General features: G+C 37.2%; 1 protein-coding gene across 3 annotated transcripts in view; it reads left to right on the top strand.

The window, feature by feature from the left end:
• The window catches only part of TMTC1 (transmembrane O-mannosyltransferase targeting cadherins 1), a 278,857-nt gene that overhangs the window by 117,613 nt on the left and 148,628 nt on the right, over positions 1-12,616 (top strand). For all 3 annotated transcript variants that reach the window (XM_078449959.2, XM_078449960.2, XM_078449958.2), the window contains 2 exons: positions 5,525-5,606; positions 7,977-8,080. In XM_078449959.2, coding sequence (XP_078306085.2) covers positions 5,525-5,606; positions 7,977-8,080 — 186 coding nt within the window. The remainder of the gene's footprint in view (positions 1-5,524; positions 5,607-7,976; positions 8,081-12,616) is intronic.

Here is a 12,616-nt window from a genome sequence, read left to right as displayed (position 1 = left end):
TAATGACAGACCAGGATGATACCATCAGAACTGAATTTTTGCTGTTACATGTAGAAGAAATAAAAATTGGGGTCAGAGACTAAATGTAGTTGGAGACTAAATTCATTTTAGAAGGACTATAAAGGAGACCCTAAGTTTAATTAATAAAGCCTAAACTCATTGATTTTTGATACCTAAAGACCCTGATCTTATGCAAATTTGTTTCTGGACTTCATTTTTTTCTCCCTAAAACGCCCTGAGCCATTCTGATCCCTTCCAGTTTTAACTTTGATTTTCAGAATGGTTAAGAGAACTGAAATGATATTCCCTTATGTCTTCTTTGTCTTTATTTCCACGTGTTACTTTGTATATAACACAGAGGTTAGAGTTTAAAATTTCTGGAAGAAACTTTACCACAGCCACAGAATGGGGTATTGAAGGTCAATTGGGGTTTTTGAATAGATGGAACTGAGAAATGCATCTTATCTTCTTAGAAATGTTAGCTCCTTTCCTTCAGACTCTGCATTTGAATATCAAAGGACACATCAAAGGTTGTTTCACTCCTCTTCAGAATGCCTTTGGTTATTTAAGATTTAGATGAGGCACTTTATGGGTTCAAGGAGAGTGCATTAAAGAAGAACCCAAAGACACAAGTTTCTTTTTGTTGTTTTGTTAATCTGATAATCTTTTCTAATGTGAGCCTTGTCTTTGTTACTTTGGTCAAGTAAAAAAAAACAAAAACAAAAAACCATTTTACTTGTGTTTCAAATGGAAGCACATTCCTGAATTCCTATTTTAAAGAGCTCTGAATTGGGCCGCCTGGGTGGCTTGGTTGGTTAAGCGTCCGACTTCGGCTCAGGTCATGATCTCACGGTCCGTGGGTTCGAGCCCCGCGTTGGGCTCTGAGCTGACAGCTCCGAGCCTGGAGCCTGTGTCAGATTCTGTGTCTCCCTCTCTCTGTGACCCTCCCCCGTTCATGCTCTGTCTCTCTCTGTCTCAAAAATAAATAAACGTTAAAAAAAAATTTATAAAAAAAAAATAGAGCTCTGAATTTAATTTTAAAAAAACAACAACAATTGGTTGTAGTATATGACTCTTTATTAATCTCCTTTATTACCTTGAATGAACAAGATAAATTAAATTAGTATGACTGGTGTTCTAGAAGGAATTTTGTATATAGCTTAATGGGAGGAAAAATTTTCCTTCTACCCTTCTAGCTTCTTTGCTCTAATAATTAAGTTGGCATAAAATAGATTAACAGGAGAAAACAAATTTCATTTCATATATGTGGGAGCCCTATAAAAATTTGAGACCCACAGGCAAGTCAGGCAGTCGAGGCTTACTTGCCTTCCTGAGTTAAGGAATTGGATAGGAGCCTGACACTTTGAAGGGGAGAAGGGTAATTCACAAGACAATAGGAAGAGCAGATGTTTGGTAATTACATATTTGCTCTTTCGGACAGATAGGTCTTTCAGTTCTCTGGTATAGCTTTCTCTCTGAGGAAGGCCCCCTCTCTAAGGGAGAAATAAAAGATTTTCTGGAGTCTGCTGGGTCTTGATTGTCTTCAGCTTAAAATAATCCACATGCCAAAGTGGTGAATTTTAGGGTCATGTATTCTGCTCCCCTTCAAGCAGTTTATAATTTATTGGGATAATGTTAAAAAGTAGCAACTCTTTGTATCTGAGATGTCTGCCACAGGAGCTGGTATTAAGGCATAAATAAACAGATTTTTATAGATCCCTAGAAGGGCTGGAAAGTATAATATAACATTTTATTTAAACCAGCAGGATTTAAGGCTAAGGGAAATAGTACCATCCACGTGATTTTCCTCCTCCAGCTTGCTGTCTATATCCCAAACTGAGCATTCTTATTTTGCACCCTGGTCTACCATTGGAGGATAAGGAACACACAGAAAAAAAAAAAAAAAAAAAAAAAAAAAGAGAGAGAGAGGGAGGGGAAGTTGAGTGGAGGCTGGTAAATATTTTAAAAACTCGGTTTGTGTCTGTAAGCATGTGTTGATCATTGTGTTATATAAATTATCCACTGACACAATAATTCTGTGTCACCCAAGTTCAGTGGCTTGAAATAATGAGCATTTATTTAACACTGAAGATTATGGTGGGTGATCCAGGGTGGTTGGTTGTCCTGGTCTCAGCTGGGACCTCCCTGGGATTTGATGACTGACAAACTATGGAGGAAAACTTCAGGAAATCCCATTTAGCTCTGAATATTTGAACGCAATCAACTGAGAAGGTAAATGTTAATAGAAAATTTGACGTCAGAAAAATAGAAAGTACAGGATGTAGGGGAGCACAGGTTAGGGAATTTACTTTGGATAATCTTGGTCTTTTGCTTTTATTTGCCTAAAATCAGAAATTGTTAAAAATGCAGAGGTGATAATGCCAACACCCCAAACTGATGTTAAAATATTTTTTTCATGTGCAACTGCAGATTATGAAGGGTCTCTCAAGTCTCATACTTGAACTAACAATTGCTTCCTCCTAATCCCTTGGCATTTCTTTTTAAATTTTTCAGTAGGGTTCTCTCTGTTTTTCTTCAGTTGTCACTTTATGATGTCATCAGCTGGTGAGAACATCCAAGGATCACAGTACTTTAGACTAAAACCATTTAAGTCCAACTCTCACTGATAAAAGAAGGAAACAAAGCTCCTTGTGGACTTGTTACAAGTCATATAACCAATGAATTGGAAGCACAGGAGTAGAACCCTTAGCTCCCATCTTAGAGGGTTCCTCAGTGGTTTGATTTTGTTGTTGGAACGTTCTGTGGGTCACAGGGAAAACAGCAGAGACTGAAATTGAACATTATCAGTGGTGGTATTTGCATAGCGCCTTTTGTTTATAAGGCACTTACAGATACTTAAGCTTGCGATTGAAATGAATAGCTGAGAGAATCTGATAGAATAGCTAAGTATTACTTCTAGTTTTTTGGTCTCTTTCTCTGTAAAAAAGGAATTATAATATTTTTCCTCACGGAATGGTTGTAAGTAGTAAATAATTACAATTGAATCACTTAGATTTGTGTCTGGCATATATGAATTATTTGGCATTTTAATGATGTTAATAATAATATTGTCATTATTTGTTGTTGATGTTTGATTCTACTTTACAGACCATACGTATGTCATAAATTAGTGGGGAGAATTTCACTATCTAATTTTATTGTGAGTTGGGTAGGAGGAAGGGATACAGAGAATTCAGCTCTTGGAGTACTTCCTGTATGAGCTTAGGAATCTCAGCCTCTGACCTAGTGTTTACCAAAAAAGGGCCCATATCATTTTGGCTTATTTTCTCTTTTAATATTGGACAGAAACTAGAAATAGAAATCTTCGAAGAGGTCATTTTTCAACAGTGCTGTATGTATCATTCTAGGCTTTCATTGCTTTGGGATACTACATCTTAAAGAACAAATTATTTGATGTCTGAAAGAGCTTAACCCCTTAAGGAAATGAGATTTATCAGGGAGGAAAAATTTCTTAACAAAGGGACACTTTATAAATATCACTCCCTGAAATAACCATTGTAGTGAGCTTTCAGTGAAACAAAATGCAGAATTTGGGAATTTGCCTAAGTTTAACATTGAAAAAAAAAAAAACAACACCCTAAACCCTACGGTTTGTTGTTTTATAGAGAGGAAGCCACTTCTGACTTTTAACACTGTGCTAAAATAAAGCAGCAACAGAGGGAACCTGAGAAATGAAGCTTCCAAGAGCAGACCAACCCAAGAAACACTTTTTCATTCATATGTGTCACAATTTCAGGCCTCCCCAGCACCTTTTTCCTTCCCGCATTGCTATTCCCTCCCTGCTGCCATTTACATTACATCCTGTAAAGGAACAGCAGAAATATCCAGGTTGATCTTTGTTGAGTCATTCTGAAAATGATAGTAATAGTGGAGGCAGAGCTGAGACAAGACACTTACCGGTGCTTTGACCTTTTTGGAATCATAGATCCAGTTGACACTAAAGATCAAAGCCAAGGATTTTGCTTCAGAGAAATGCACAGATGAAAACATACACAAATCTTGTGTCCAGATTCAGGAGGTGGTGGACTCCCTTAAGCCTATTTTGGGGACATTAGTGATGCACCTGTGTTGTGAGAGCAGACAGTATCCCTGGCCGTCCTCCTTGCCAAGGTTTAAGTGCAGTGCTTGGGGATGGATCCAGTCCAGATTTTGCTAAAAGCTGACGCTAGTGGTTTTTTTTGGGCTCAGCTCCTTTTCTCCACTCATTAAAAACTTGAAAGGTCAGATCCACAGCTGTTTCTGAACCAGGAAGAGGAAAAGGAAGCAAGAAGAGAGGACTTGCTTCTGAGTGACATTATAGTACCTCCTTGCAGTACCATTTGGACATATTTGGATATATATGTTTTATAAGCAGTTGTCAAGATAGACTTTTTTGTGATAGTAACCCACTCAGGCCTTATAAAGGGATCTCTCTCCAATAGAATATTGGGGATATTGGGAATAATGGGAATATTCCCATTGTGTAAAGGGACCTCATTCAAGTGCAGATTTTAAGAGATTCTGGGAAGAAATACTTTGAAGAGAAATTGGATTAAGTAGGGTAAAAGAAAAAAATGAAAAAGGGTAGGGAAAATAAGGATGAGGTGGGAACTGCTTCCTGGATTACATGATTCGATTTGACTTGTTTCCTTCACTTTGTAGATTAAAATACAGAAATTTGCATGTAGGTGAAATGACTTGCTTTAGGTTTTTGCTTGGGGTTTGTTAATAACTTTCTGTTGGTTTCCCTTTCATGGTCTTTATTAAAACCAGCCAATCATGTGCCTTATATGTGGAAATATGGAGCTCCTACTTTGTACAAGTGAGTGAGCTGTGGCAGACGCAGAGTCCTTATAACTTCCTGCCCCTCTAGAAGTTGACATTCTGGTAACCTAGTTTGGTTCCAGAGGCCATAGGCAGGTGAGAAAATTGCCCACTGCATATTGGGGAGCTGTGATCCCACCACTGATGCTGACTACCTTTGTTACCTTGGGTAAATTTCTTAACTTGGGCAACCTTGGCATCCTTTATTTTTTTAGGGGTAAGATATTTGTGAGATATTTTGTAGGTTGAAGATGTAGTGTCTCTCAAATTAAATTAAATAGCTAAACTCTTAATTTGTTTAAGATCATCCCTTTGACCAGTGTAACCCTATATTTGCCAGAATGCCTGGGTTATTTGGGTAGATGGGCTAGTAATATTCATAGCTGACAGTGCTAGGTCCTGCTCCATTTATTCTTTCATTTTTGCCCACAGCTTTTCTGTGGAGTAGATATTACTACTATCCCCCTTTTTATAAGTGAGGAAAACAGATGTGCAAAGAAGTTAAGAAACTTGCTCCAGGCCTTCCAGACAGTAAGCAGCTGTGGGACTGAAACCCAGGTGGTCTGACTCCAGGAGCCATGCTCTTAGCTATGATCCTTTCTAGTCTTTTCTCAAGCTATGACCTATTCACATTGAATGGAGAACATTATGTGTGGTGGACTCTAAAACTTACTTAATTTTTTTTTCTGTCCTGTTTCAGGTACTTGACAGCAAGGACCAATAGAAATTTCCTGCTTACCATGAGGCCATTCTTAAAAAGGGCCACTTTGGTCATAACTTATGTAAGTATAGATATGCTTCTGAAATATCTGATAAGAAGTGTTTTATTTTAACTTGGCTCAGAGACATGGTCCAGATTATTTAATAGAATCAGCAATATATTCGAACAACATGATGTTAGGCTCAAAGAGTTTACATGCCATAAATGTTACAACGCCTTGGAAGGTATGTATGAAAGCCTTCTGGGAATATGGTAACTCAAAGACAGACCGGATGAATTATAGTATTTTATGAGTCCCTTTCAAGGTGCTGATCCTGAATTGTCTCAGTAGCACAAACCTGGCTGTATCAGTTATCTATTGCTGCAAAACAAACCACCCCCAAACTTAGTGGCTTAAAACAACAACCACATATATTTACCCTGAATGCTTTAGCTTGGACAGCATCTAGCTGGATGGTTCTAATTGCTCATCATGATTTTTGACTGGGGTTGCACAGGCAGGTTCTTGTAGCTGTCAGCTGGGTGAGGTTGTCTGTCTGTGGTATCTCCTCCTCTAGAGTCTCTCTCTGTGACCTCCCTCCAGCAGTGTAGCCAGGACTTTTTTTTTTTTTTTTTACAACATGTCAATTGGGTTCTAAAAGAATGAGCCAAAAGTTGCAGGACCTCTCAAGGGTGAGGCCCAGAACTGATGCAGTGCACTTTATACAACATTGTCTTGGTCAATGCAAGTCACAAAACCAACTTAGATTTAAGAGGAGGGGCAGTTGGCTTCATTCTTGATGAGAAGAGCAGAATGTACATGCAAAGGGGGCAGGAATTTTTGGTGGCCATCTCTGGTGACAGTCCCAATAATTATTTTCTTACATTCTTGGATTCAAGAATTCATGATTAGGAGATCAGTCTGTTATGCCACTGCTGTCTGCCATAAATTTCTGTCAAAATTTATGATAAATTTTGATAGGAAACTTACAAAAAAGTCTTTGAATTGTAATGTCACCAATTAATGTGATTTTCTTCACACAATTAATGTGATGCTAAAGCGTGTTTATGGAAGAAGAGTATGGAAAATTTCAATGAAGGTGGAGAGCCTTGACTGGACAGTCTCAACAAAAGGGACAAAACATTTCTCTAAAGTGTTCCCTAGTATCTTTGCACAGAGCTAGGATGATTCATCACTGGTTTCAGAAGTGATTTATTTTCTTAGAATTGTATGGGAATGCAAGTAATCTGACATCATTGGAGTGATGAAAGTTGTAAATTATTAATCCCTTTGTTCTTTTAAAAATTTATTATCAAAGCCCTTTCTACTATTTATCTTCCTACTCTTCTTGTTTAATTATCACGGCTTTTTTCCTCTTCATAGTATTTTAGGGAATTTATATTCTTTCAGGATACTTGTGCTGTTACATTTGTAGTTGATATTTTCCATTATAAAGCCTGTAAGAATTTAACTTCAGTTTGAGCAGGACATTGCGAGTGTTAAGACGATTTTTAATTGGCTGCCTAGGCATTGTTTACTGTTGCTATGCTTTTGGCTGACACCATACTTTTATTTTAGGATTTTAGATTTGAGGTTATTTATATAAAAGATATTTATAAAGGAAGTCAGTGATATTCATGGGGAAAAAAATCCAGCCTTAACTACCTCCAAAATTAATCCTTTAGCTTTTTTATTCAAGCAAAGGTTTTCCTCTGACTTTAATAAAAACAATGTAATTGGTCCTGTTGAAATGAGAAGCATCTGGAAGGCCTGTTTGGGCGAACTCTCCTCCCCACAGAAATGTCTATCCTTCTGGCTTTCTTATTCACCTTGGCAACAGGATAGCACCATTTAGTGATAGAATTCCAGCGGGTGACACAAAAGCTGTGCCCCGGAATTTGTTGAAATAACCCTTCATGAATGTTCTCCTTCAGGGCATTGGAGGGTTGGAACACTTCAAATGTGTTTATCCAAAACCCAGCAGTATTGTTTATTGTATTTTAAATTAACTTTCATGGGGCTGTTCAAATGGAACGGTTAAGAAAGCGGTTGGACAAGACATAGATTCAACTCCTGGATCTTGCAGTTTATTAACTGTGGGATCCTAGGTAAATTACCTGGAAGCCTCAGCTGTCTCATCTACCTCTAGGTTCTGTGAGGCCGCAGGAAAGATGGAAAGTCTTTAGCTCAGTGGATAACAGCTGATAAATGCTTGATACTGACAGCTGTAATTAAGAATTTGCTTGCCTCTCCCTCAACACCTTCATTGTTTATACTCTTCTCCTTACCCAGCTGTTCCCATCTTGCGTACTCATCTTGAGTGTTAGGATTTTATAGAAGTGCTCATTATGAAACAAAATATTTGTAAAGCATCTGGAAGCATCCTCCAGAAAGGTGGGGCTTACGCCCAACGAGCAATGACTTTCTTACCAAATCTCCTTTTCTTTGAAGGTGATTGTCGTTTTGTACTTCCGTCTGTGGATAATGGGAGGATCTATGCCCCTCTTTTCAGAGCAGGATAATCCAGCTTCATTTTCGCCTTACATTCTTACAAGGTCAGTAAACATATTTTTTTTTAACTTAACGTGGTACTCATTCAATTGTTTTAAATAGTCTTAAATGAGAGTTTGCCTTTGCCTTTTGAGGAAAGAAGGGTTGTATTCCATCCTGGGGGTTGGGGGGAAACTACTATTCATACATTTGGAATTTGTTTCAGCGGGTGGTGCTGTGTTGCCAGGCTTATTGCTACTGTTCCCATATTGGTATGTATTTGGCTATTCAGCAAGTATTTTGTTGAGCACTTATGATCAATGGCAAATGTCTACTGAGTGGCCTATATGGCAAATGTTACAGAACAGTGCACCGCCAAGCCTATAGAGGTTGACTGAGTATTAAAACTATTTGTAGAATCAGTGGAGAGGTTGAAAGTGGAAAACAGAAATGAACGATTTTTGCTAAGATAGAGCAATTCTATCACACTATTTGTCTTTAAGAGATTTAGAGATATTGGATTAAGAAGTGATGTTGATCAGGGGATCTGATTTATTGAAAAGGTTTTTAATTCCTTACCTGTTCAGTCAGCTGTGGTGTCCTGCTAAGGCTTTCAGATATAATTATATTTGGCAATTTTCATGACTTTTCTTCAGGATATATTACTGCTATTACGTTAAAACATTAAGATGCACCGTTATTAAATTTTTATAGTTTTATATATACCTTTTCACATATAATATTTTCATAATAGTAACCTTCACTCTTTTTGTGTTTGCAAAGACACAATAAAACTTAAATTAAACCTTGACCTATTGCCCATTTGGCTTACTTGTATCTTAGGGACAGCACATTGTTGGATTCTGTTTCTCTGCCGGCCGGTTATCTTTGCTTTATTTGACTCATTTATCTAATTTGTTTTAATTGATACATTTCTACTTGCTTTGCCTTTTATGTTTTTCTTTATTTTCTTCTTTTTCAAAGACAGTTTCCCTTTCAAAAAAGATAACTTCCAATTTGATTAATCCGTTTTTACAAAAACATTATGTCATAATTGTGTCTATTTACTTCTGTCATGTATTTATATTAAAGAATCTTGACTCTGCCTTCAGAAATCATATGATATCCAGCCTCGAGTGTTGGCTTATCTCTTCGAGGTAGTCTGGAGCCTTATACATTATTGTTTATACCTTATCTTTTTAAAAACGTTGTTGTTTGATTAATCATGACATCTTTAACCCACTTTTTATTAATGTTGCAATCTACTTGTCCTTTTTAGTTCTCCCTGGCTTTCAAAATTTCTGGGATCCCTTTGTGGATATTTTTAGCTCACTGATAAATTGTTTCAGTTTCTGTACCTCCTTAAATAGCTACATTGACCTCCAGAACAGAAGGTTCTGAACTCACCAACCAATTATTTCATTCCTGTCTCTGTCATCAGTAAACAAGTGCCTGCCCCACGGTTCTTAGTGTCAGGACAAGGTGCCTTTGGTCTCTGACTCACTGCCTTCCTACCTGTACTGCTTAGCTGCCGGTTGCATTTTTTATCTCTTCTGGTGGCAGAAAAAAATTCTTTGGTGGAACCTCTGGCAAAATTAGTACCTTGGGCCAGTCACTTGCCAGCTTCTGTCTTTCACTTTCAAGGCATATGTATCCTTTTTCAGAGGGATCTGATACATATTTCATTTAGGACTTTATATGACTCCATCTAAGTGACTGTTCTCAGGTGATTCAATCAATATGTGATAGAACACAATATCCTCTTTTTTTTTTTTTTTTCTTTCAAAAAACATATCTTTCTGTTTTTGTGTTTCATGCTTAAAATACATAGAAACCCAGGGACATTTCAATGACAGTTCCTCTAAATGGCTTTTCACATTCCTCTAAGATAGCTGCATTATAATTGTCTCTTTTGAGCATCCAGAAAATTGTCTTTAATTCCTTTCTCAAGTAAGGTTTCTATTCTGCTTGAATAATTGTTTGACCTCTGGTAGGCTGATGATTCTTAAATTGGATTACCTTGGTCTGTTTCCTAGTCCTGTTGGTTTTTCTTTTCTTCTCATTAGCTGTGCAATTTAGCTATGATTTGGCTGGCTCTGTGAGCCCGTCATTACTAATCACAGGTTTGTCATTCAGCTTTGTCAATCTGTCTCATTAATGCCTCACCTCTTTCACTGGGTTTGTAAATTCCGAACAACTTTTGTAGCATCTTTGCTTCCATCTTGCAAGTATTTTATCTTTTAAAGTTTCTATAATAACTTATTCTATTATCAGGTGAGAGTTTTCAGACTTTTTCTTTAATAATTCCTATAGTTACTAATTCCATGTAGTTTTAAAAAAATCCTAATAGTTTTAAGAGTTGCTTGGTCAAGTTTTCCTTTGTTTCAAATGATTTCCTGTGACTTTATAGTTCTGAGATTCCTTCAGTTTGCTTGTTTGTTTGTTTTATTTCTTTATTTTGAGAGAAAGAGAGAGCACAAGGGAGGGGCAGAGAGAGGGAGAGAGAATTTTGGGCAAGCTCAATCCCAGGAACTGTGAGATCATCACCTAAACCTAAGTGTCAGACGCTTAACCAACTGAGCCACCCAGGCACCCCCCCTTCACTTTTACATAATCTATTTCCATGTAATTAGCCAGGAGGAAATACCCTGTCATTTTCTATTTACCAACACTGGGATGCAAAATCATTGTGGTTTGCTCTTGAGAATAGTTTGTTAAAAATTATCAAAGATGAGGGAATAAGACAACAGATGACTGTGTGACATTTACTGTAATGTAAGACATTGTCTAACAAACCTAGAGGAATACAACTTTGATTGACTTATTTATATCTATACTACTATATTTTACAACTCTGTCAACTTAGAACTTAACATACAGAAATATGATAGCAGTGATTATTTCTTTTCTCTCTAGTAGGAAATAAGGCTTCAAATGTTACAGTTTTATTGCCTTGTAGGACATTGGACAAACTTGTATCTAATTTACCAATCTCATTCCTTTTTGTTTTTCATGAACATTGTAACACTAGTTTTTCAAATCTAATTTGTATATATTGATATAAGTATACATATATATGCATAATAACAGCTTTGCACTGTTAATGCCCAGAATTCGTGATCCCCAAAGACCGCCAGGGAGCCGAGTCCGATGTAAAAGCAAAAGAGCCTTTATTCGAGCTAGCTCGAGCTCAATCCCCTACCTGCACTGACACAGCGGTGAGATACCTGGGAGAGAGAGCGAGTTTCAAAAGGACAAAGGTTTTATTGGGGCCTAGGGGCAGTTGGTGAGGTAATGGCTGTGGCCTCAGCCGATTGGCTGGGGAAGGGTCGGAGTCCTGTTAGGCAGGTGAGCGGGAGGTTACTCAAGGGGAGGAGGCGTGGTCAAGGTGAAGGACACAGAACAAGATGCGGTTGGCCAGTGTAGGCCCTCCCTTTCAGCAGAGGTACAATTTTCATGGCATACAATTCACCTATTTAAAGTATACAATTCAGTGATTTTTGTTATGCTCACAGAATTGTGCAACCATCATCAAAATCAATTTTAGAACATTTTCATCTCCCCAGAAAGAAACCTTATATCCTTTAGCTGTCCCCCACTCCTAGACAACTTTTTGTCTCTGTTGAGTTACCGGTTCTGGATGTGTCATACCAATGGAATCAAATAATCATGGATCTTTTGTGACTGACTCCTTTCACTTAGCATAGTGTGTTCAAGATTCATCCATGTTGTAACTTGTATTCATACTTGATTCTTTTTTAATTCCCCAGTAATATGTCATTATATGGGTATGCCACTTTTTAATTTTTCCTTTCATCTGTGGGCATTTGGGTTGTTTGTACTTTTTGACCCCTATGAATAATGCTGCTGTGAACATTCATGTATGAATGTTTGAATGTATGTTTTCATTTCTCTTACACATGTACCTAGGAGTGGGATTGCTAGGTCATATGTATTAACTTTGTATTTAACTTTTTGAGGAGCTGCCAGACTATTTACCAAAGCAGCTGCACCATTTTACATGCCTGCAGGGCTTATGTGAGGGTCTAGTTTCTCCATATCCTCACCAACACTTGTCTTTTTGATTATCTTTCTGTTGTTTTAATTACAGCCATACAAGCAGGTATGAAATGGTATCTCATTATGGTTTTGATTTGCATTTTCCTAATGGCTAATGATGTTGAGCATCTTTTCATATGCTTGTTGGCCATTTCTGTATCTTCTTTGAAGATGTGTCTATTCAGATTCTTTGACCGGTTTTTAATTATTTTTACTATTGAGGCATTTTATTATTTTATTACTGAGTCTTTTTATTACTGAGCTGTATTAGTTTTCTATATATTCTAGATATAGATTGCTTACCAGATATATGATTTATAAACATTTCCTACCTTTCTATGGGTTGTTGTTTCACTTTCTTGATGGTGTCCTTTGAGCACAGATGTTTTTAAATTTGATGAAATTCAGTCTATTTTGTTTTTGTTGCTCATGCTTCTATCTAAGAAGGCTTTGCCTAACTCAAATTTTCTTTTAAACTGACTTTATCAAGTTTCTGGTTCCCTTATTAAAAAGTTATACACACCTTTATTTTCATTGTGTAT

The sequence above is a fragment of the Panthera onca genome, chromosome B4 (assembly GCF_046562875.1).
Source record: "Panthera onca isolate mPanOnc1 chromosome B4, mPanOnc1 haplotype 2, whole genome shotgun sequence".
In the NCBI taxonomy this organism is placed as follows: Eukaryota; Metazoa; Chordata; class Mammalia; order Carnivora; family Felidae; genus Panthera; species Panthera onca.
Note: the sequence above shows the minus strand (reverse complement) of the source record. Positions and strands in the feature narration are given on the sequence as shown.